At 32.3% G+C, this 26,078-nt stretch overlaps 2 protein-coding genes across 2 annotated transcripts; one reads left to right on the top strand and one right to left on the bottom strand.

Annotated features, from left to right (window-relative positions):
* Positions 1-12,668: 12,668 nt before the first annotated feature.
* LOC129913844 (dephospho-CoA kinase) lies at positions 12,669-16,627 on the top strand. The gene is made up of 3 exons (XM_055992758.1): positions 12,669-12,879; positions 12,981-13,272; positions 16,200-16,627. The coding sequence occupies exons 1-3, from the start codon at positions 12,768-12,770 to the stop codon at positions 16,501-16,503; spliced, it is 708 nt and encodes a 235-aa protein (XP_055848733.1). The 5' UTR covers positions 12,669-12,767; the 3' UTR covers positions 16,504-16,627.
* On the bottom strand, positions 16,623-25,453 carry LOC129913843 (protein RRP5 homolog). The gene is made up of 5 exons (XM_055992757.1): positions 25,276-25,453; positions 23,914-25,219; positions 17,453-19,906; positions 16,942-17,110; positions 16,623-16,866 (listed from the first exon to the last, which is right to left on the bottom strand). The coding sequence occupies exons 1-5, from the start codon at positions 25,354-25,356 to the stop codon at positions 16,710-16,712; spliced, it is 4,167 nt and encodes a 1,388-aa protein (XP_055848732.1). The 5' UTR covers positions 25,357-25,453; the 3' UTR covers positions 16,623-16,709.
* Positions 25,454-26,078: the final 625 nt, after the last annotated feature.

The following is a 26,078-nucleotide window of genomic DNA, read 5'->3' as shown; positions in this document are numbered from 1 at the left end:
CACGACCGACTCAGTTGGTAGTGCCATGTTCAAATGAGAGATCCTGAGAACCCCGTCAAAAAAGCAATATCATATAACGTTCCAACACGAAATAAAAAGAAAGGTAGGCCTAAAAACTCCTGGTACAAGCAAATGCAAAAACACCAGCATTCAGTTGGCCTCAGAAACGGAACAATACAAAACCGGGAGGCTTGCCGCCGATTTCTGAGGTCAACCCGGCGAACCCCACAGGCGGATCACTAGTGTGAAGCAGTAACGTGGGAAGGTTATGATCCCCTCGACATCGAGATCATAACAGCGCCGAGAAAAAGGAAGAAGAAGAAAAATTATCGACCGTGGTCTAGAATGTAATATCAGTACGAATATTACCAAAATTCTCCGAATGCTCACTTCCTTCCCATTGAACTTTCATTTAAATCATCCGAATTAACACTGCATATGAGAAATCAGAGCGACTACCAACTTTCCACCACCTTTAATAATGTTAACTATTTTGTGGTGGCAAAAAATGCACAAAAAAAAAACAATGTTCGATAGAACATAGTGCCTATTTCATAAAAAGTCGATTGATTTGAAAGAATACAGAGGATTTGAATTTTAAATTTACTTAAACTTAAACACCAGGGGCCTTTTTTTATCAAACTTTATCATCTTTTCTAGATGAAGTGCTTACGCCGAAAAAGCTCAATCTTTCTGCAAAATGTGTACTTTTGTAAGTCCAGACCCAGAGTGATGCACCTATGTTTCAATTTATCAATTACGCTGATTAGTTCGATTTAATTTGGCAAATTAACCTTAAATTTCAATTCAGAAACTGTTTATTTTGTGTAATCCAATATTATAAAACACTAGCTAACCCCACCCGCTTCGCTGAGTGCATTTATGAACAAAATAGAACTTTATGGTTCCATTTGGTACACATTTTGCACTTAATCCAACAATATTTTGGATTTGAGCTAAAAAACAGTTGCAATTAAAAGGTACCTACAAATAAAGTCTGCAAATTCTTCTTCCTCATATAATACTTCTAAATAATAGTGTAACGGCCAATTTCTTCACAAAAGTCTCAAGTCAGCTTAGTACCCGACCTAGCTAGACCAGGTACTAGTACTAGTACTCGGTCCTAATGAAAAGTTAGGACCCGAGCATTTCTTCACACATATAGGACCCGATCTAAATTCACAAGAGCGTCCTAAGAACTAATACGTATAAAACTGGTCTAACTGTCATTCTGACAATATTTTGATAAATGAAAAATTTTATTTTGATATTTTTGAGGGAATTTACAAAATTAAAAATAGAAAAAAGTATAAAATAATAAAAAAGAAAAAATAATGTGATGAAACTCACAAGAAACCAACAAGAAAAAAAAATTCAATGAGTTTTGTCAAGAATACATTCATGAATGCTGAATATCTGGTAAATGTAGACGAGGCTAAGAAACGCGGATCCGTCGATTTTAATGCAGCAGATCCATCTTAAGTTAAAGAGAGTTTTTTTTATAGACTTTTGCAACATAAACGTATTTTAATAAAAATAAAATAAAAAGACAAGTTTAAAAAACGCAGTCTTGTGATTATGTCTTTTTCTATTATAATGCGACTAGCATTATTTTATCATGGCATGTTGGCGAGCACGAGACAGCCGTAGGTTTTCTGACCACACGTTTCAAGACGTTGGTGTAAATTTAATTGTTAATGGCTTTCCGCAATATCCATAAACAGAATTCTTAAAGCAAGCATATTTTGTGCTGGAAGTTGGATGTCGGGTGTCGAGAAATGTAAATGTAGAATGTCTACGTAAAGAGGGCCTTTCTAGACTTAATTGTCTTTTTTCGAAAGAATGAGAAATGTAGAAATACTTCTTTATTAAGCAGTGTACATTTGTTTGTTCTTCCCGTTCTGGCATAGCATTTGCCATTTTTGTTAAATATTAAAAATACAAGTCATTAAAATCTCCCAAAATGCTTGTCAAGCGAAACAACACTCAAAAAATTGAAAAAAAAAACTGCAATACCTCTTAAAAAATGAAATTCATTGCTTTGATTTTAGTATTACTGCCGCTAGACTACCGATTTTGAGGTCCTAAATATTACCGAGTCCTAACTAATACTCGGTACTAATTTGACAGTCCTATAGCTTAGTACTTGTGTGAAGAAATCACTTGGTACCGATTTGAGTACTAACGATTGGTATAATAACCTAATTTTGAGGAGCTAGCTAGTACCGAGTCCTAACTAGTACTCGGTCCTATATTGACACTTCTAGGACTTAGAACCTGAGTGAAGAAATGAGTTGATACCGATTTCAGTACTAACTTTAGGACTAGGACCGGTATTAGCGCTAGGACTCTGTGAAGAAATCGGCCGTAAGTGATTTACAGTATTATTTGGCTCCTGTCGCTTAGTTATTTTGGAAGATTTAACGGTGTACTTCTTTTTTCACTTTTTTAAAGCTACCAGCTTCCAATTTCGCTCATGGCCAGTCTTGCCCCAGTCATATCATGTCTGATGTCCTGGATTATTTTTTTTAAATTTATCTTTATAACTTCTTCTTTCGCAGAAAATACTTTTGAATATTGACTTTCTATTATAAAAAAAAAGAAAAAGTTAAAAATTTTAATTTTTTCACTGTTAAAAATACAACTGAATTTTCACATGAACGATAACAATTTGATGAAAAATCACAAAATTTACCATAATTCCTCGGCGCCTCAACTAAACTTGGTAAAACTTACAGACATGATCGATTATACTAAAAGGCACGTAATTTATATTACAAGTGTTGCCAGTTTTACTTTTTTTCATACAACGTAGTACAAAAACGGTCTTGCCCTATGGCTGCCAGATAGGTTTTAAAAGGGGGGACAAATCTGGACACCAAACAAACTTATTTCCTACATTTTTGCGGATGGTGAAAATTCCATGTTTTGACAGTTTTCTAATTTTTAATGCGGACTTAAAATATAAGGCTAAAAGCTTTTTATCTGCAAAGCTGGAAGTTTTTTATTTATACTATCCACTATAGTTTTTTATTTATACACATTTCAATTTTCTGAACTCTAACAAAAGTTATAGTGCTTACAAACATAAAGACGCCACAAAATATCTCAAAAACATGTTTTGTAAAAATGGACCGGTAGTTTTACTATTCATTTATACACGTTTTATAATAAAAGTGGCAATATATTTCCACAAAAAGGTTTCAAAAATGTACTTTTCATTGACATTTCAAAATTGTATTTCTGTTTTAACGGTTTAAAAAAAGATGTTTGATAAATATGATTATTGTTCGAAATGAATTGAAATTGCTGCACATCAATAGTGATTCATTACGCAGTCACATTTTTTTCTTGCCGAACGATTTCAAACAAAGACGGATTAAAAAACAGAATGTCGGTACAATATCGGAACATTTTGTAAATCGGGACAGGTCCAAATGTCGGGACTGTCCCGCCGAAATCGGGACGGGAACCCTATCTTGCCGCCATAGGCGGTCTTGCCCCCACTTCCACCAATATTTTTTTACTTTATCGCAAATCCATCAAGGTGAAATCTAAAGCTTCAACTGATTTAAGTGCGCCATTGTGCTCTCATTTACAAAATAACCTGACAATGTTACAAAACCTTGGTCATTGCCAATTCTTTTGAAATATCTATAACATTTAGGTTTCAAAGGCAACTTAAGAGCAGAGTGAACTTTACGGGTACCATTTAATTCCCGGAGAAGCCAGAGCCAGTACTTCTTTATTTTTTTAGATGATGCAATGAATAAAGCAAAAATGTTTTTTCCGTACCATCAGGAACCAGGTGCATATGAAAAACACAAACTCAGCCTCTGAATGATCACAACTTGTTTAATTGTTTCGTGCACATACTTTTGTTGACCGTTTAACTTCGGCACATTAGTTTACGCAAACATTTTTAATTCAATGCAATCGTCCTTCCACTTCAAGAAAATCTTGCTCTGCACGATTTGGAGCAAACATTCCAAATTGTGCCAGTGTTTTATTCGTAAAAATAAGACCGAGGATCAGAATTTGATTATACATTTCATGTTTGTATTGCAAATGTGGATTAAATGTCACACGACGCTTTTCTAATCCTGAGTAATAATAATGCCAAAGTCAGGATTTAAACGATAATAATTAATAATTATTTTCAAGTCTGTCTTAATAAATTAAGCTAAGTTAAAATTTTTAAAAACCGAGAGTGTTTCTTCACTCGTATAAATTGACAGCTAGGTAAAGATGGAAGAAAAGGTATTATTTTTTTAGATACAAACCATCTACATATTAATACCTTTCAAACAAAAAAAAAATTATCAACATCGGACCAGCCAAACTCGAGTTTATCGGCCACACACACTTAACGAACTCTCTTTTATATATAAGATAATTATGAATTACTTCTATGAAGCAACTCTACTTCCTAAACTATAAACTTAAGCTTATGTGCACGTCTTTAATCGGTGGATACTGGATTTTGATGTTTGATTTTGTATACTGTTGACGGTATTGTAAGGTCTGTATTCGAATAAGTTTGATTAACAAAAACCTGACCAGCATCTGAATCGTGATGAAGTTTTTCGCGGGATACCTTGGAATGGATTTTTAAAGTTATATTTTATTTTCTTTCTATATTTTATGTGTCGATCAGATGGAAAGAGAGGGCAGTGATATTTGTATAGGTATACTCAATGCGAATATCACTACTATACAATCTGCGAAGTACCTTTACAATGTGTTTTGTGTATAATGCTGTTCCCATCGAAATCACTTTTGATAGAGTGAAAACATCATCAGCTGGGTCATGAAAGTCTTTAACTTGATGTGGTGGAAAATGCACCGGTTTGGTTAGTTTGAAAAAAAAAAAGGTTTTTCACTGCAGTGAGATGAAATTGAATAGGTATAGGCATCCCATAATATAGTATGTATAGTTTATAGGTATAGAAAGCAACTCAACAACTAGGTAATATTTGACATGTAAAAGGTTCAGTGATCTTAAAGTGTACACCTTGAATATACCTCGACGAGATTTTTAAAAGTTCTTAAAAATAAATTAAGAAAAGGTAAGCAAAGTGTGGCAGTGTGCGGCGAATAGATATGAAGGCGTCATTGTAGCTTGTAGTGAATACGTTTGCTTTTGCAATTCTCGCCTATTATAATATTGACACCCCGTATACAAGTTTGAATTTGCATTACGATATTTTATTTTATTTAAATGATAAAGATAGTGGTGTTTATACCAATTAAGCTTAGAAAACAATGAATAATATTGTTCCTTTATGTAAGTATCTATTTTAGGACATTGTTTATATGATTTTATTATGCAAAAACATAAAGAGGATTAATTTTTTGGTGTAAACGATCAATCTAGATTTGTTAATAAAATGATAGCGCCTTAAGTTCCAGACTAAAATGGTTATTTGCGAGTACAAAAGGGCTTGAGTAGTTAACTTCATCAAATTTTCTCGAGAACGAAAAATGTAAAATAATGGAATTTTAATGAAAGAAGAGAAGAAAAGAGTCTCTACATCTTTCAGCAAGCAGAGGCGTACGTTGAGTTGCCGGGGCCCCGGGATATTAAGATTTTTTTATAGAAAGTTTTTTAAAAAGGATATGTATACGCCATTCTCTTTTTTTGTGGGCTCCAGAAATATTATTTGTTGGTCGCTTAAATTATTTTGGTAGAATTTTTTTGAGGCCCCTGAGGTAATATTTTTTCTTCTTTATTTATAATAACAGTTTCCTTCTCTGTATTGTCTACAGTCGGGGCCCTAGCGTCAGTTGGGGAGCCGGGGCACAGCCCCGCTTGCCACAATGGTGCGTACGCCCCTGGCAGAAAGCGTGGTAATACGTTATTTCTATTTTGGCACTACAGTAATAACACGATGTTACAAAAATGAGGTTTTAAAATATACGCGGGCCGAGACCTATCACGTTTTGTAGAGCTAATCGCACTGATTACGAAACGGCATTTAAAAAGTCCCTAACACCCCCAAAATCCGGAGTTAAGGGCAAAAAACGGTTTTATTGACCTTCACCCATTGAAAAAAATCTAACTTCGTCAAATTTTTACCCATTTTCGATTTTTTTACAGTTTCTAATAGGAGATAAATAAACCTTTTCAACAATTTTCTCCCAAAGAAAAAAAATGTTTGTATTGAACTCCTCTACAAAAATCCGTTACCAAATCCTGGCGCCCAAGTTATACTACTACGTGCCAAAACAACATTTTTGTTCTATACCTAAAAGTTCGAATTTCTGTATCTGGGTTGAAATCGTAAAATTTTTTTCTAAGCCAATTTTAACCTGATTTTCATAAGAAATAACTCGTTTGATTTGGAAATAAATATTGTTTTAGAATATATTTTTAAAACAGCATGTTGTTGTGAAAATATATACTTTAATTTGATGTCGAAGTTGGGTAAATGACGAAAAAAAATGGAATTTTTGAACTTTGACAGCTTATAAATTCTAGGTGGTTTAACCGAGTTACATGTTTTATACATTGAAAAGGTTTATTTATCTCCTATCAGAAACTGTAAAAAAATCGAAAATGGGTAAAAATTTGACGAAGCTAGATTTTTTTCAATGGGTGAAGGTAAAAAAAAACCGTTTTTTGCCCTTAACTCCGGATTTTGGGGGTGTTAGGGACTTTTTAAATACCGTTTCGTAATCAGTGCGACTAGCTCTACAAAACGTGATAGGTCTCCGCCCGCGTATATTTTGAGTGTTACACCGTGTAATCTGTGCAAAAGACTTCAATGAAGGCCTTACACATATCAATCACAATGAAACGTTGTCTTGGCATAAGAGCATGTTTTGCGAAGTGACATAGAGTCATAGCCAAATAAAGGGACATTTGTTACTTTTCCATATTTACCATATTGTTATGTGTCTTAATTCCATAATGTAAACGTACCCTAGTCCCCTAGTAACACATATAGAAAGCGTCATAATGCCATATTTCAGCCATATGGTAGGTAGTTCTTAAGACCTTGTGTCAATTGCGAAAAGATGATTGTTTATATGATCCCATGGAATGCAGACGTCAAAATTTAACCAGCTCTGGAGTTTGTTATAACTATGAATATCTGAATCAGTAAGTGTTGAGTGAAATTTCTATTTTGTCACACACATGCCACTTGCAAAGTGACACAAGGCGGTCTAGTATCTTACACTACAAGGGTTGGTCACGCTCCTTAATTGTGGCAAACAAACAATATGGTATAGCTTCACTTGTGGAGTCTATTAAAAAAAAAAAAAAAAAAAAAAAAAAACAATTAAGTTCTTTGTAACTGGGTTATAAAAATTCATAAAATTCATAATTCTTTAATATGGCCTTATACAAAATTTCAACGATAGATGGTATACAGGCAAATGCAGGAACTATTTTTTGGCTCAATGAAAATGATCCTTATATATAAAGAAGTATATTAAGTGTTGTTTTTGTTATACATAATGTACGTGTAAAATTTATCCAGATCCACATGAACTAATAACGTCGAATAAAAAAGACAGTAAGATTTTCAAGGGATCGATCGGGTCAAAATTCTGGCTTCAAAATTCTGGTTTTCAAAATTCTGCTTTTTTCAAGAAAATTCTTTTTTCATAGTATATGCGTTTACTTAACAAAAATACATTTCCTTAATGTAATTTAAGCTTGGTACTTTCCAAACTGCCTAGAAGACTGAATTTCTTATAACTCACATCTATAAACATACCGTTGAAAACTAATTAGAAACGATGTTGTGTGATAAAGAATATTCCTTTTCTTTCTTTAATTAAAAAAATTTCAATTAGGTATTATTTTTCGAAGATATTTATCATTAAAGACCTTTTCTCAATGTGGATTTATAAAAAAAAAAAACAATTAATATTACAAAAATTGACATAGTACTCGTAAGTTATTAATCTCAAATAAGCAGCAAATTTTGCGAGATGATGATTTTACAAAATTCTGCAAAAAATTATAAAAGGGTTGGAAAAATGTTAAAAAGCTCGCGCTTTTTAACATTTTCCAAACCCTTTTATAATTTTTTGCAGAATTTTGTTAATCAGAATTATGAAAAGCAGAATTTTGAAAAGCAGAATTTTAAAAATCAGAATTTTGAAAGCAGAATTTTAAAAAGCAGAATTTTGGCAAAAGAATTTTGACCCCGGCAGAATTTTGACCCCAACCCGATTTTCAAGCCTTTTATAATTTTTTTACTTGCGATATAGCATACAGATACTATAGGGCAAGGTAAGGATTCGAAAATAAACTACTGGAGCGATTGTCTTCAAACTTGTGGTAGTTAACAATTTTGGGTGATTCCTTAGAGGACAAATTGATTTTTTTTTTTTTGAGGACCAAAACTAACGGTACCTGCCATTTAAAAGAATTTTTTTTATAGAAACGTTAGAGGTATCATAAAATTTTACAAAATTATCAAAAAACACATTTTTGGATTTTTAAAAAATATTTCAATATATTTTTTTTTTTGAAAAATCAATTTTTTGAAAACGGGTTGATCAATTTTATCGAAACTTCGTTTTTATGTATTGAATAATATTTTCTTAAAAATGGCATACCAACTTTTATTTTGAAAAATGTTAGAAAATTTTTATATACCTACAAATAAAAAAAAATTTTTTTAAACGGCTCTAACGATTTTCATTTTTTTTTTTTTCTAAAAACTCCTTTTAAAATTATGTTTTTTACATTACCTACTTATAAAATCAAATTTTTCCTTATTTTGGTCAATAAAAAGCTTTAGCATTTGAGTTACTTTCAACACACAAGTACACACATAGGGTAGAGTTGCCTATTTTCGGCCGTCTCCAGTTTCTGGCCACCTTTCGCAAAATCGTTATAATTAGGGATTTCGTAGGGTTTATTCCAAAATTTTGCTCTTATGCTGTTCTCTTATATGTTAGAACAGCATACGAGTGAAAATTTGGAATAAACTTCATTGAAATCAATAGTTATAACGATTTTCCGAAAGGTGGCCGGTAACAGGAGACGGCCGCAAATAGGCAACTCTACCCTATGTAGTACGTGCGACCCAGTCGTGAATTTTATTTTAATTTTAATTTGTTACTAACTTATCTATTTCTACTTCTCAATCATAGTTTTTTACATCTTTTATCACTTTGTCTTGGAATTTTTCTCTTAAACATAATTAACGCCAACAAAACAATAACGATATCCTGAACGGATATGTGTTAAATAAAATTGTATATCTATTTAATTTTTCTTTGTTTCCTTCATATTCAAACTATGATTAGCTTTTCAATAACTAGAATTAGAATTTGCCAACCGTGTTAATGATGTTTGCTTTAGGAACGTTATATGGGACAGTTTTCAAAGCTGTTTTCCACACAATTTAGACTAAATGAATTAAATAATAGTTAGCTGGAAAAACCCCGCAAATGAATATAAAAATGTGTTCGATTTACAAAAATTCTTTTTTTGACTGTGTATAGAAAAAAATTCCAAACATATTTTAAGTGAAACGCGTGGGACAAATTAATCATCTCCATTAAAGCTTCTCCAATAAATGAAAACTTCTGTTTTCTTAATTGCCACTTAAATAGGTACCTAAATAGTTAATAAAAGCAGATGAAAGATAGTTTAAATGTGTACCTAATGTTTGCAGTCGATGGTGAAATTGAAATTTGTGAGCACTTATTTGAAATTTTAGAGTTCCGCAAGTCATTGAACTACTACGAGACAAAGAGAACGTTTGACGAATTATTTGAACTTTTTTAACCAACTTTGAGATGTTAAATAATGAAATGAAAATAATTTCTATCGCAAGTGTAAAACTTTTTTTCTTAGAAAATAAAAAAATAAGTTTATACTCGATTTGGTATAGGTTCTTGGTCCAGCTGAAGTTAACAATTTTCTTAAACTAAAATGATATCCAATTGCAAAAAATCATTTTATAATTTTTTGAATGGCTTCTCAAGTTTATTTTAATTTTATTTATTTAATTTCGTTTTCATTATGGATTTCAACTTGTTTCAAAAAGTTTCGAGACTAAAACTAAATGTAACTCAAAAAATTTAATTTAATTTTTATGTGAGTTCAAATTGAGTTCAATCTTCATTTCTGCATCAAATAGCTCGTGTTTTAAGGTGTAACTTCAATGGAAAACATACAAAAAAATACTTGTATTTTTTGTTTGTTGAAACAAATACATAAATTATTTTTTTAAACTTCGTCATTTTTATAAGTTTTTCATTAAAAAAGTTAGAAAGGTATTCTTTTGAACTTGTAGAAAAAATAGCTCAAATAAATGTAATTAAAGCTTTCGAATTTCTAAATTCAATAGATAACACAAAACCTGTTGCGATGTAAAAATTAAATGCACGACTGGGTTGCACGTACTTCCTATGGATTTCAACTTGTTTCAAAAAGTTTCGAGACTAAAACTAAATGTAACTCAAAAAATTTAATTTAATTTTTATGTGAGTTCAAATTGAGTTCAATCTTCATTTCTGCATCAAATAGCTCGTGTTTTAAGGTGTAACTTCAATGGAAAACATACAAAAAAATACTTGTATTTTTTGTTTGTTGAAACAAATACATAAATTATTTTTTTAAACTTCGTCATTTTTATAAGTTTTTCATTAAAAAAGTTAGAAAGGTATTCTTTTGAACTTGTAGAAAAAATAGCTCAAATAAATGTAATTAAAGCTTTCGAATTTCTAAATTCAATAGATAACACAAAACCTGTTGCGATGTAAAAATTAAATGCACGACTGGGTTGCACGTACTTCCTCTTGCAGTTCAAAGCATTTTTTATGTTAGTTTACTTGTAGATTTTAAGAGCTGGCCCTATATAAGATACAAAAAAAAAACAATTTGTTGTTGGGGAAGAGCCGAAATTTAGGGTAACTTTTTTTTAAATGAAAATTATTTTGTTAATGACTTTTTTGAGAAAAAACTAAAAATGCAGTTTTATTGCAATTGCTTTGAATTTTACGTCTGCAAAGTTTAATCAAAATCGTTAGAGCCGTTTTCGAGTTATTTGGTATAATTTGAAAAATATGTATGGGAGGTACTCTTTCTAAGTGAGATATAAAAAACAAAAACAAAATAGTTTTCAAAATTCTGTACCAAATTTGAAGAAAATCTGTCCACTCGTTTAGGCTGTTGAAATGTGTACAGATGGACGCACAGACGCATGGACGGAATTGCGAGACCCACTGTTTCGGAGTTCTCCATCATCGTAATGTTGGTTTTGATTAAAACCTCAAATTTTTTTTCGACACGAAACCAATACTTGCCCTATAGAGCAAGTAAAAAACTTTTGAAAGCATGAGTATTGAACTAAGTAGGTATCTTAACACAGTTAACAATTAAGTAATTTAAAAACTTTCTTCTCACAAAAATCATAACAATAATCATAAAATCGACATTTGTCGATAAAACTTCTTATAAAATAGTTAATTATTATTTTAATAATATTTTATTGACCCTGATGATGAGGCAATTAAGACCTCGAAATATATTGGATAAAAATAAATAAATATTCAAAAATATAAAAAGATGCGTTTTAGTTAAAAACTAAGAACTAAGAAAAAGCAAAACAAATAAGGTAATAAATAAACAATTAATAAGTTCAAAACAAAAACAAATAAAAAATCATAATATTAAATACATAAGGTAAAACTATTTTATAACCTTTTTGATTATATGATGGTAGTCATTTTTGGCTACAGTTTATTTGAAACATTTTCCAAAGACAAATAAGCTGCGTTCCTTTGGGAACATTTATCTACTGCTTAGTACTTCTGGCTGCTTTGAACTACTTTTTCACTATTTCCTCCGACAATGATATGGTTGTCGAAGTAATAGGCTGGGGTTTTTTACATGTTCCAACCATCACTGAATGTGGAGAGTTCAAAAGAGGATTGTCATGAAAAATGGAATCCATTTCCTCCATGAACAAAAATTTTGTTATACTCTTTCCGGTGCCTCTGTCCTTTTGGCAGACTTATAAGCTCTATAGAGCGTTTCCCACTTCTATTGCACCTGCTCTGATGTTGTTGTGGATTCCTGAATAATAAAGATTATACTCTGATCGGCTACGCAACTTTATAAAATTATTACCAGCACACCCATTGCCTCTAGGTCAGCAAGGACACTCTCCCAAAAATGTTTTTATTTCTTACTTTATTGTATTCCTCCCTGCGCTGCTCGTAAACTGCAATAAGAGCCTTTCCCTCATTGTATGACCAGTTCTTGACGATTTTTGCCTAAAAGATATTATTTTTGGTAAAAGTTTTAAGGAATTTTAGAATATTATTACCATTTTTATTTTTATTTAAATTTGAAATAAAATCACAACTGACATTCAAAAACAAACAACCACAATGACGTATAATTTTGGAGGTTAGATTTTACTTTTTGAAAAATTAACGCGTTCCATTCAAGGTCTACTGCCAAGCACTAAAAAGTAGTTTAAAAATACCAAAGGACGGCACCTATAGTTAAACGGTTTTCTTTCTCAGCACAAACGGAAGTATGTATATTTGAACGAAGGAAGTTTAGTTTGTATTTGCCATACTCCGCTAGATGTCTCTTAAAAATAAATTAAAACGTAAGAACAATTACGTTACGTTATATTACTTCCCCTATCAATCAGCTGTCATCGGTGAAAAAATCTGACAGTTCAAATTTTAGTAGTAGGTAAATAAAATTTTATGTCACAAAGGTTTTTTAAACCAATTAACTTACTCCATTAAAACATAAAAATTAAAGTAAAAATAAAATGTTTTTGGTAGCAATAACCGGAGGAATAGCAACTGGCAAGAGTACAGTAACTGATGTTTTTCGAAAAAATGGAATTCCTATCATCGATGCTGATAAAATTGCACGAGAAAGTAAGTTTTTTCATTTTAACACCTACATACATCATAATCAGATTGGTATTTTTGTTTATTGATTTGGCCTGATAATAAACTAAAACTAAAATATTTTTTAGTTGTTGAACCAGGAAAACCCGCCTGGCATCAAATCAAAGAAGCCTTTGGCGATGAAGTCTTTTTGCCAACACGTGAAATAGATCGTGATGCTTTGGGCAAAGCTATATTCAATAGCAGTGAGAAAAGAGGTTTACTAAATCAAATAACTCACCCTCGCATCCATAGAACTATTACAATGGAAGTATTCAAGCATCTTATGTCCGGTGCTCAATATGTTGCTCTTGATTTGCCATTACTATTCGAGACTAATATTCTGATGGATTTTATACACAAAATAATAACAGTAACTTGGTGAGTATGTTTTTTCTTTTATTATTTGAAAAATGAGGTTATTCAAAGTTAATCATTTGCATCCGGTGTATCTAACGAAAATTTAATTAACAAGCGAGAAAGTTTTAATTAGTTAAACAAATAGTTGATGATTTTTTTTTAGAAAAAATAAACTAGGTCGAAGAAGACAAGAAAATAGGTACATTTAAGGTTTGTGTATCTAGAAACATCTTTCCCTTATTTTGAAGAGCTTTTCGATAGATAAGGTCAATGTAGGTTAAAGTAATTTAACCAAGAGTACAGGGCCACTTTAACCTCACAAAGTTCCTTGTCTGTCCCTTACTGGTTTTAAATGTACCTAGTCTATTAAGGGTCTAAATTCATGTTTGCATGAAGCTATATGTATCATAATGACTATTTTATCTGGCATGTGTTACGTAAGTATGATTCAAACTTAGCTGATGTACATGTACCTACATTAGGGTGTCCGTTATTTCCCAAAGTGATGTTTTCTCGGGAGGCACCCCCTAGATCGAAGGTTTAGGGCTTAAATAAGGGGAATTTAGCAAAAAAAAATTTTTTGGAGGTCATTAACCCGTGCCTCTAGGGTCATACTTTCCCCATACAAATTTGTATGCGAAATTTTTAACTCATACATAAAATTTTTTTTCTCTCGAGTTAAATCATTTATTTTTAAAATGTTTGATAATTCTGGTTGGAAAACTGGTACTTTAAAAGATCACATTCAAAATTTCCCGTTAAAATTTTTTTTTATATTTTATTTCGTTTTTTTGAAATTATTAGCTGTTTTCGTAGTTTTTGCTTTCACCTATCACATAATTTTAAATGCAGTTTTATTGGTTTTTAATTCTTTTCAAATATTGCATTCAAAAATTTGTGTATAATTCAAAAATTTTAATTTTTTTAAATTTTTTTTGGAAATTTTTGCCGTTTTCTCTTTTATGAATAGTTTTTCTTAAGTTTTTTTTACAATATTTCAATTTTAATTTTTTTGTTAAGGATACACATCGATATGAAATTTAATTATCTACAAAAAATTACGTAATAAAAATTTTCAAATTCGGCCTGCTTTTCAAGTTATAGACAAAAAGTAGCAGAAAAAGTCGAAAATACTAATCGTTACAAAAATGGTCATATCTTAATAATTTATCCATAGATTTTGAAGAAAAGTATCTTTTTATCTTTGCCAGAAAGTGTTCTATACACAAAAAATTTAAAACTATGAGGATTCGAAAGATTTTTTTGCAGAAATTTTCTTTAAAAACTCGATTTTTTTTAATGTTTAATACATTGCACTTTAACATCTGGAGTGACCCAGCGTTTGTTGCTTATTTACTCAGCTTTCAGTCGCCGGTTTTTCTGTTCAGATTAGTCCTTTATTACTCAAGATATAGCCCGAATACTAAGTAGACTGGAAAAAACAACGACAAAAAACTTTGAAAAATCATATCTCGAAAACGTATCCATCGTAATTTTTTTTAAAGTGATTTCCGAGTCCCTGAGGTCAAAGTACGTAAGAAAAAAATTGTTGGATTGAGTGTCCATTTTGGCTGTAAACCAGTGCTATTTAAATAAGTATCGCGGGTACAACATCAGAGTTAAATACAATCTGTCAAGACAGGCTTAAGTACCTGCTTGTAAACTAATAATTTGTATGCGATATCAATACTAAGCCTAGAATTCTGTTCTCTAGATATTCTCTAAGAATGGTAGAGTCCTCCAGGCAGGACTAGTCTCAATTTTAATTGAGGCCTTCGTGCCATACTTTGTCAAAAGCTTTAGACAGATTGAAAGAAACGTTGAACAATTTATTTTTTACTTGCTCTATAGGGCAAGTATTGGTTTCGTGTCGAAAAAAAAAATTGAGGTTTTAATCAAAACCAACATTACGATGATGGAGAATTCCGAAAAAGTGGGTCTCGCAATTCCGTCCGTGCGTCTGTGCGTCTGTGCGGTTGTGCGTCCATCTGTACACATTTCCACAGCCTAAACGGGTGGACGGATTTTCTTCAAATTTGCTACAGATGATTTTTATGGAATTCTGAAAGTTGGTTTTTTTTTGTTTTTTTCTATCTCGTATAGAACGTATACCTCCCATACAAAAAAATACGATATTGCAAATTTCTCGAAAACGGCTCTAACGATTTTGATTAAACTTTGTATACGTAATATTTAAAGCAGTGGCAATAAAACTGCATTTTTATTTTTTCTCAAAAAAGTCAAATAACAAAAAAAAATTTTTTCATTTTACAAAATTTTGCCCTAAATGTCGGCTCTTCCCCAATATCTTTTTTTTTTTAATTTAGAGGCAGCTTTTAAAATCTACAAGTAGACTAACATAAAAGTGCTTTGAACTGCAAGAGCAAGTACGTGCGACCCCAGTCGTGCATTTTATTTAAATCTAAAACGGAACTGAATAGCAGCTATAAGACCTTTTTCTTGGTTTTTCATTGGCTGAAGGTTTCCCAAACCTTTCCGTCGGAGCATTTTAAAAATTTCCCCAGTAATTAAGTCGTATCCTGGTGATTCTTAATTTCTTTGTAATTAACATTATGATATTTTACACTACATGACCAAGAGCTTAGGATTTATTCACCACGACGGTTCTCATAGTCCTTTTTTACTTCCTGATTGTCAAATCTCCACCCATAAACTTTAAAGCTTACCAATTCGGATATTTTTAATGGGTTTGTAGAAGCAGGTACATATTTTGCCTACCCTACGTAGTTAGAGGCCATCTTGAAGGCTTTTGTCCTACCGTCTGTTTCCAGTGCTTCGTCATTTTGTTTCTTAGAAGAACAAGATACCTACTCGCCTTCTCTTCAACATCTCTTCCCATTTTGCGGTACACCTTACCTCTCTTATGTCATTATTACTATACAAAATAAATATTTCAATTTCATGAATTGTGTCATATTTTTATACAGCGAGCCCGATCAACAACTCGAACGTCTTAAAAAGCGAAATAACTTTAATGAAGAAGACGCACGCAAACGTATCGCCACACAAATGCCATTGGATACAAAATGTGAAAAATCTCATTTCGTTATTGATAATTCGGGAAGCATTGAACAAACCCAAAAAGAGGCTCAACAAATTGTACAGCTTTTAAATGGCAGTCGACATCACTGGCGCATTCGAGCATACATAGTTGGAGCATTCCTAGCTGTTGTTTGTTTTGTTTTATGGCTGAACCAATTTTTCCATTTTCTTCCATTCGATTTATTTTAAGTCATTAATTTTATTTTGTTCTTGATGCGCGATTGCTATACTTGCTATAATAAATTTCCATTAATTGTATTTTATGTCATCTAAGCAAAAACATAGATATTAAAAATAAAACAATAGTGTTTGTCTTTACATAAATATTGTACACTTATTATTGTAGCTTTTTTTTATTAACTGTTAAAACTTTATAACAACAACACGGATTTGCTTTATGAATTATTTTTAACATATTCCGCAGCTTGGGCTTTCACTTTTTCAACATTTTCAGGGGTACCATGGTGTTGTTCGAATTCCAAGTATTTTTTGAAAATAGTACGCATCTTTTTCAAAGGAATCTTTTGTATAACAGCTCGCTCAAGTGTTCGCCTATTGATAAGAAAATGAATGTTTTGTTTATTATGAAAATGTAGACTTAATAAAATAATCAAAAATACAACTCACCTTGCAGATTCTATTTGATCATCTTTAATTAACATATCAATAAGTTGTGACCATACATCTACTCGCTTTGGATATGATGTAACGACTTGATCTAATAGAGCATGAGCAGTTTCAGGAGTTTTCGAGTACTTGTGTGTCAAGTTGGCGAAAGCAACAATTGTATTAACATCTGCGAGAAAGAAATAAACAGGAGATGTAAAACAATTACTTTTAAAAAGTTTTAAGAACAAAATAAGAAAAGATCAATATTCCTAAAAGTTGTTCTATGTCAACAAAAAAAAATCATTTTTGGTGAATAATGAATTTATTAAGAAATTAATTTAAACATTGTCTCAATAATAAAAGCTATCATCGAAATTCTATCCATTCGATATTTTGGTTTTCAAGATATCGAGGAAGGAGCTTATTCGACATTGCAGATTTAAAAAAAATATTACAAGTAAAAAGGGATGCAAATGAACATTTTAAAAATAAATTACAAACCATATCAAATATACAAATTTAAACTTACGTTCTCTTTCTGGTAGTACTGCCAAAGCCTTGTGCATCATCTGTTGGGCTCGATCATGTATTCCCACCTTGTACAACGCTATCGCACAACTTTTCCATATTTCCATTTTCTCTTTGAACTTCTTTGTTACTGTACCAACTAATTCGATCAATTCTTGTGTCTTATTCGCTTCTGCTAAAATCTCCAAAACACGCATGTAAATTTTCAATTGATCACTACTCATCAACGATTCTTTCAGCACATCATTGAAATTCTCTTTTGTGCCATAACGTAATTCCAAATTCAACAAAGCCACCCATATATTAATGAGTTCCTCGCTTTCACGAAACGATATTCCTTTTAATGCGCGCCTTGCCACAGCTCTAGCTTTATCAATTTCCATAGCTTGCAAATGGAAGACCATATAGTTGATCCAGTTTTTACTGTCATTTGGTCCTGATAATACCAACCGATCAAATTGATCTGTAGTTTCGGGTAAAATATCAGGATTTGCGTATTTCTCTTCAATCTCTCGCAATCGTGCTTCTTCTTCACGTGCAGCTTTGAATTTTTCAGCGGATGTTTGTTTCTTCTTTTTTTTGTTTTCACTCTCGCCACTTGGTTCTTCATCATCATCGCTACTACTTTCTTCTGGTTTGGTTGCTGATAAACTGCTCAGATCTGTGGACCAGAAATTTGTTGCTCCAGGGAGTGTTACTTTAGATATTGGTGTCTTTGATTCTTCCACAACTGCTTGAGGTTTCTTTTTTTCTTGTTGCAATGGGGTTCGCGACTGTTCTAAAGTACGTTTGCGGGGAATATTAGCAGGTGCATTTGAAATATTCACAGCACTCGGAACTCGATCTTCATAGAACAAAGGCCCATCTTTCACTGGTTTTTCTGCATTTTTGTCGTCTTTTTCAGACACTTTTCTCACTTTCTTAACTGGTGGCATTTCTTCCATTTGCTTCTCCAATTTTCTCTTATGTTTCGCTAGATCACGCCAAAGTTTTTGAGTTTCCTCAAAAACTGCTATCGGCAGTGTTTCATGGATGAAAGCCAATTTACAAAATTCTCCTTCTTTCATCATATTTGTGCAACCAGCATCAAAATCGTTGTAATGCAATCGTGTCGGAATATATGCCAATGGATTTTGACCCTTTTTAAGGGTACAAATTATTGCATTTTCCAACTTTAGGATAATCTTAGCATTGATTCCAGATTTGTTTACAAGATTCTCGGGAATATTTTTGCCTTTTGTTATTCGACTAATATCATTTTTATTGTTAGTAAGATATACTATATTATTCAAATAATCCACCCAAAGAACAATGCATTCTACTGATTCTCCTTCTTTTGGTGGTTTTTGTTTGCCTTGTACAGATTTCTTAATCAAGCCCATTACTTTTGTTTTTTCCACTTCCATTAACCAATCTTCAGTATCTGCATCAGATCCTTGATAGTTTGCTAAGATCTTTTCCCCAATTGCTAATTGAGCAATTGGATTCTTCTGTTTTTTCAATGCCTTTTTTATCTCACTAATTTCTGTCAAATACTTTGCAAAATATTCTCCAGTTTGAGTCAAGTTCCCCTGCCAAACATCTGGAAGTTTTGCTGATACTGCAATTGTCTTGGTTATTTTGTCCTTACTTAGAATTTTAACATAAATTACTTGTTCTGGAACCATGATAACACTTCCTGGTTTTACTGCTTTAAGGAGCAGCATTTTGCGGTGAACTTTTACAGTTTTATTATACCCTTTGATTGGAACTACAAGTTCTATGATATCGCCTTGAACGTCTTTGATAAATGCACGTATTATGTCACCAACTTTTACTTGCTTCCAATCAATAGTTCCCTCTTGAAAATAAAACAAGTCTCGTATGCTAAATATATTTCTAGAAATACAACAAGCAGTGATTTCTTGTCCAATGCTGTAAGTTCTCAACTTCACCGCAGTTAATTCGGGATAGTCTGAAAGCAAACGATCTGGTATGAGTGCTTTTAAACTCAGACTGTCCTCTTGTTTGCTTTCAACTTCGATTTCTAATCCCGTATCCATTACATGGGTAACTTTTGCTTTGCAAAATTCTCCAAGTTCAAATGTGTCTTCAGGTAGACCCACAACAATGTTATCTTCTAATCGTGATATTATGCGGAAATGCATTGTTTGTCCCTCAAAGAGTGTAGCAATACCCTTGAGTTTGGCAAGATAAATAATTCCTTTGATGTTGTTGAAGAATTTCACAACTGCAAAAGTATTTTCACATTTGACAATTGTACCCAAAAATACATGATTCACTTTGGCATCATCAAGAGATGTTAGAATTTTGCAATCTTTCAACAAATATTCGGTTAGATTGGTGAAGTGGGCAAAATTTCGATCAGTATTTACTGCTAGTACACGACATTTTATTTTAGAATTCTCAGATAGTCCAGCACTTGCTGGTGAAAGAAATATTTTTTCGATGATACCTGAAAAAGAAGTTAAGTTGCATATAAGTAAAATTATTGTAAAATCGAATCTGGTATAATTGATAAAAATCAGATAAAATTCACTTGGTTAATAAGAGACAGCACATCTGATTTCAACAAGGAAACAGAAAACAAACAACTTATTTCAACACTTTGAATAAAAAAATATTTTGGGCATGATCAGAAATGTTACGGAGTAAAAAGTTAGCCGACTTTCGCGTAGCTTATTGGTAAGTTGTTAGTTTTGACTCATCATTTTGTGAACTGAAATTTATGTCGTTTTCTTCACTCTATTAAGGAGTACTCTATATTTGTACACCTTTTTCTGGAGTGATAAAACATATTGAGAGTAATTTTTTTTGTAATTGTGTGTGTGACAAAGCAAAAATGGATAATTTCCTTGAAAAAAATAGTGATAACAGGCCTAGGGAAAAATTTTATGAATTAAAAAAAAAAATTAATGTTAATAACAAATGAAGCATAATAAGCGTTCGTTGATAAGTCTGCTTCTACAGGAAGGCGTAGACGCACAAGATGCAAATAAGAACAAGGGAGAGAGAAAGATCAATTTCTCCTTCGCTCTTATGTGCATCTTGTGCGTCTACTCTTCGTGTAGAAGCAGACTATGTATTTTAATTCCAAAACTATAAAGGGTGTCCCAAAAGTTAACGTCGAAACGAAAACGGTAGATAGGGTAGGTGGTGACAGTTATCAGAAAAATAATAAAAAAAATCGCAGCCATATATTTTCGGAGTTATGGACATTTGAAAAAAAGTCGAAAAAATGGTCACCCTGTGACGGTTTTTCATGTTCCGTGACTACAAATCTTAATTTTTCTCATTTTTTCTTTTGTTACGGAACCTTGAATAACCCTGCTATCAAATGCATTCAAAAATTTTAACTCAACTGTATCAGTTTTAAAGAAAATACTACTTTTTTACCCAACTTAGTACTAAAAAATTTTACATGACTCTGATTCAATGAGCCGTAGTGTAAAAAAAATGCACTACAATGTTTCGGCAAGTTGCCTTAAAAGTTGGTGTGTTCAATTCTCTTTTCAAAATGGTATAACATTGTTGGGAATATTCCATAAATAACCGAGATAAATTTTTTTTTCTTAAGAAATTCGACTTTTTTATGAGGTAATTTTTCCATATTATTCAAGTTTTGTACCCTTTCAGAACCTTTCAGAATACAAAAATGAAAAACCGTCACAGGGTGACCATTTTTTCGACTTTTTTTCAAATGTCCATAACTCCGAAAATATATGGCTGCGATTTTTTTTATTATGTTTCTGATAGCTGTCACCACCTACCCTATCTACCGTTTTCGTTTCGACGTTAACTTTTGGGACACCCTGTATATATAAAAAGAACAACTCTATGTGCAACGAAAAATTTTGAGAAACGTTAAAAAGAGTCACAAAATTTTTTACCGGAGACTCAAGGTAGAAAATCTTCCTTCCCTTTTTTTCTAACTTTATTTCTCCCTTGCTCTTATGTGCGTCTCCCATCATCGCAGAAAAAAATGGGATTTTTTTTTATCTAGCACCGGATTTTTTTTTTATTGGTGAAGAACACTGGCTTAAAAACTCTTTTATTCGGTTTTCAATTTCATTTTGGAAAAAGTGAAGAATTAACGAAAATAATGGAAGAAATATATATAATGAAATATAATATAATAGGAAATATATTCATAATGGTTGTTTTCGTTTATAACAAAAGAATTTTAAAGAAACACTTTTCGCATTTTTCTCTTTTCAAACAAAATTTTAAAATGTCAAACTTCAAATTCATAAGTGTGTGTGCAAATGTGTGTAAATCTGACTAAAAATGTGGAGTAAATCCGGGGTACTCCGTAGTACTAAAATTACTCCGGAGTATTTTTTTTTACACTTTTTAGGACTCAAAGAACACAAAACCTTCAAAAGTGCAAAAATAAGTAGGTACTAAAAGGGTACTCTCTTTGGAGTGAGAGAAAACGACATTAGAAAGAGTTTTCTTGAGTAACTTTTCAGTCAAATTTCTACTCAAACCTCATGAAATTGTCAATTACATACTTTTTCATAGTTACATATCAGGCTGTCCTAAACGCACCCCAAATGAGTATGTGGGTGGCTGATAAAAAAAATTGCCAAATTTTGGCTTGACAAACAACCAAATTGTTTTTTTTTACTTCTTTTTTGTTGGGGATCAAAATAAGAAAGTTGTATACTTTGAAAATAATTAATTTTGTTAACAATTTGAATTAATGGAAATCGCCAAATTGCGTTCAGAGCCCTTGTTCGAAGTTTGGTCATTTATGAATTTCATTTAGAGAAAACCTAGTTTCGTCCTGTTGTTCAGCCAATTGCTGTTTTCGATGTCTGGGTTTATACCCAAACTGAACAAAATTGGCGATGTAAACAAAGCAACTCTCCCTTAGGTACCTTGGTAAATGAGGAAGCAAACTCATTAACAAGAGGAGCATGCATATTGCGGAATAGGAGAGAACATCCTCAAGAAGAAAATCAGAAACGAAGAGGAAACCAGAAGAACAAAAAAACTATACAAATTCTGCAATGAACAATGAACCATTGTCAGCTGCAATGTATGGGATTCTGTAATAGAAGTATAACCTATTATTTAAAAACCACTATTTTGGAAGTGGTTCTTAGGAGCACATACCACTCATGAATAGTGACAAAGGAGGAGGGTTTCGTTTTAGCGAGACCCTCTTATTGTGAAGCATTAAATTGTACGCTGTTTCTTATTCCCCATTAGACAATGCATTCTAGATCAGAATTTAATGAGCTTATCATGAAGTTCCACATCCGAAGGAAATGGTTGTGAATCCTCAAACGAATATCAAAAACTGAGGGTACTATCATCAGCGAAACAATTAAGTGTTAGAAATCAAAACATTAATAGTGATACAGAAAGAGAGTCGAAGATAAAACGAAGCCCTGGGATACACCAGCGTCTATAACATGGATATCAGACTTGAATCCACCCAATACAATTTGAAATGAACGATTTGAAAGGTAATTTTTTATCCAACGAAGAAGAGATTCATCTATACCGAATGCAAGCATTTAACTTGTTGCCAAACTGTATTATTTAATTTTGAAATATCAAGTGCAATAATCTTACTTTCTCCACACAGTGTAAAGATTTGTTCCACTGAATATAAAAAAAAAATGGCCCTATTCGATTTACGTGAAACTCTAAAATTAAAAGCCTTTAAATGAGGATTGAAAATAAATCTAAGCAATTTTTTTCCTTAGAATTGGTCAAATAGACGGAAACAACGTTTTGCCTTCGGAACGAAAGTTATAGGTTTTTCAAAGCCAGCTTGATGTGATAAACAAAGCAAACCTTTCCCGTGACTCGAATAGCAGAATAGAGCAGAAAAATATTTACTCAAATGAAGGGGGAATCATTTGGTTAAGTTAAATTGGTAGCAAACTGCCTGACGAGAAGGTAAGCTTTTTCCAGAAAACTACCTAACGAAAGGAGCGACAATGTAAACGAGCGTTGGAAAAATGTTTATTACTTAATTTTTGATCATGCAAAAATTTGTGTTCGTTGAATATGGTCTTTGCTGACTAGCTTGTAACGTCCGAGATTCGATTTGGATTGGTAGCACGTTGGTTTGGTCTTTTAACTCAGCTTAAATCTTTACATAAGTTTCTTGGGCTATTGCTTGAACAGAAAATCGAACCCAAGATGAATTGTGTACATTTAAATCAACCGTAACCACAATTTCAGTGAGAGGGTAAAGGAAAACAATCATTTGAATGGAATCGGTTATCCATCAGAGCATTCAATTCATTAGAAGTTGTATTATTCACGATTTGCTTTTAAAAAAATTGAGTAAGTAGATACAAATTCAAATTTTTCGCTGCATCATCAGCAACCCAACCTCTTCCGAGTTAGGCTGTTAAATTGCATGTGCTTCAGAATGTATTTGCTTGAATTGAATCAAAAGGATTTTAAGTTTTGTTTTTTTGATTGCAAGAAACTTACCACTAACTTTTCCAATTTGCAATGCATATCCTCCAGTTTTCTTATCCTTCTCGGTAACAGTCGCTGTAACTATATCACCAGGGGATATATCACCAACAGTAAATACTTTTTCATTCACCACCCCCGGATCATCCGTACAAACAAAAAATCCTCCAATCAAATCATAATCCAAAATCCGAACTGTGTGCTTTGATTTTTTTGTATACTTATTTAACATCTGATCCATATCAAAGTTCCCAATATGATTAGCTTTTATAGACTTCATGGATATCAAACCTTTGTACTTATTATTTAGCACACATACAACTCCCCCATTACCAATGTGATGAACAGCTGCACCCTGCACGATTTCTCCTCTCTTAAAAACTGTCGATTCTTCTTGAGAATCAAACAAATTCAATGACAAATAAACAAACTTTGTCAATGGGGCAGTATAAAGTATACGAGCGTTAAGAGTAGAATTCAATGCAACATCTGTTATTGAACCAAGTGCCTCTTTAAGATTATGCTCGTTAATGTACCCAGTAAAGGTACCATTCATCAATGTACCTTGCAACCCATCTTTCAAATGTTTAGTAACTGTAAAATTTACAATTGTAGTTGGAAGGAGATAGTCTAAATTCGGATCTATCTGGTCCTTGATCTTTAGACTACTTTCATTGATTTCTTTACAACGAATTGTTGTTGCCGATGATGATTGTTTGATATCTTCAACTTTCATAAAAATAGATTGCCCAACAGCATGTCCAGGTTCAGATTTCTCAATTGGCAGAAAACAACGTAAATTCTTGATTCCACTTTCAATTATATAACCGTGTTCCTGGACTTCTTCTATTGCCCCATTAAATACAAATCCCTTCTTTATGTTTGTGTGAACCAACTCTGAATGTACGTCTCGTGGTTTCAAAGAGAAACTGACTTCAGTGAAGCCGTGTTCTTGTTCTTTGATTTCCATTACCTTGCCATAGACCAATTGTCCAATTTTATACATCTCAGTGAGAGGCTTATAATTCTCTACATTTTCTGAATTATTAACAAATTCACTTACATTTTTAGTGTAAGAATCGGAAATGGATAGGGCGAGGACTTTTGCTATAATTCGTCCAGGCAGAGATATTCTCACACAAATTTCATCAACAGACTTGACGATTCCCAACATTATCATACCATCTTGTAGAGTTTGGTAATTGACAAGTCCTGCGGAAGCAATTTCAATGCGATCTTCTTCCTCGTTTGGAGCATCTTTGAATTTATTTTTGTTCTGTTTGGAATCGGATTTTTTCTTTAATTGCGTTGCACCAAATATCTAAAATGAGAGAAGTGTTGTTTAAGGGGCACAAAGTTATAACACAAAATACTTACAATATTTTCATTTTTATCTGCAGTTGCAGCAATATTTTGTGATACTCCACCACGTGGAAAACTTTTTTCCACAATAACCATTTTGCTTTTAAAAAAAATAATACAATTATTTGCGTTTAATTTGGGAAAAATATTTGAAAATAAAAAATCACACGTGCTCGAAGCGGCCTGCAATGTTGAGAAATGACAGAAGACAAGTCAACATTCAACTCACAAAAAAAAAACGTCAAAAAAGCGTTGCCAGAATAAATTTAATTTTTTTTAGCCACTTCACTTGAGTTGAGGGGTCTCTCAAATTCCTTTCAACAAAAAAAATTGCTCTCAAAAGACTCTCTTCTGTTGAATGAATTCCTTCCTACCCAAACGTAGGAAGAGTTACAGAAAGAAAGCCTAGTACGCTGCTGTGCGAAACGAAAAAAATTTCAAGTCTCCAAAGTCGACAACAAAAATGCTAACGAAAAATATCATCGAGTATTCTGTCAAAGTCAAAATAAAAAAATTCAAAATTAATTTAAAATCAAGAAAAATCAACAGAAAATAAAATAAAAGCAAGAAATAAATGAATTAAAAGGGAAAAAACTGTCAACACTGCTCTTAAGAGTCAAGAAAAATGCACTGCCCGACAAACAATTTTCGTTCTATAAAGCTTTACAAATGCAATTGTTGCTTCTGTAAAGCATTATAGAAGCAACATTTTTAGTAGGGAGGACAGTAAAAAGTAAGTGACAAATGAGTGAAAACTCTCCAATTTTTCGCTAGAGCTGCGTACTGAAAAACGAAAAGCAAAACGAAATTTTCCGTTC

This window comes from Episyrphus balteatus, chromosome 3 (genome assembly GCF_945859705.1).
Source record: "Episyrphus balteatus chromosome 3, idEpiBalt1.1, whole genome shotgun sequence".
Lineage (NCBI taxonomy): Eukaryota > Metazoa > Arthropoda > Insecta > Diptera > Syrphidae > Episyrphus > Episyrphus balteatus.
The sequence above is the reverse complement of the archived record's forward strand: the minus strand, read 5'-3'. Positions and strand labels throughout refer to the sequence as shown.

Excerpts from the sequence above, each read along its gene's own strand:
- LOC129913844 (XM_055992758.1), top strand. The coding sequence starts at position 12,768 with ATGTTTTTGGTAGCAATAACCGGAGGAATAGCAACTGGCAAGAGTACA. Across the intron at positions 12,880-12,980 it reads TGATAAAATTGCACGAGAAA|TTGTTGAACCAGGAAAACCC; the intron begins GTAAGTTTTTTC and ends AATATTTTTTAG. Across the intron at positions 13,273-16,199 it reads AAAATAATAACAGTAACTTG|CGAGCCCGATCAACAACTCG; the intron begins GTGAGTATGTTT and ends ATTTTTATACAG.
- LOC129913843 (XM_055992757.1), bottom strand. The coding sequence starts at position 25,356 with ATGGTTATTGTGGAAAAAAGTTTTCCACGTGGTGGAGTATCACAAAAT. Across the intron at positions 19,907-23,913 it reads GCAAATTGGAAAAGTTAGTG|GTATCATCGAAAAAATATTT; the intron begins GTAAGTTTCTTG and ends CTTCTTTTTCAG. Across the intron at positions 16,867-16,941 it reads GATCAAATAGAATCTGCAAG|GCGAACACTTGAGCGAGCTG; the intron begins GTGAGTTGTATT and ends TCTTATCAATAG.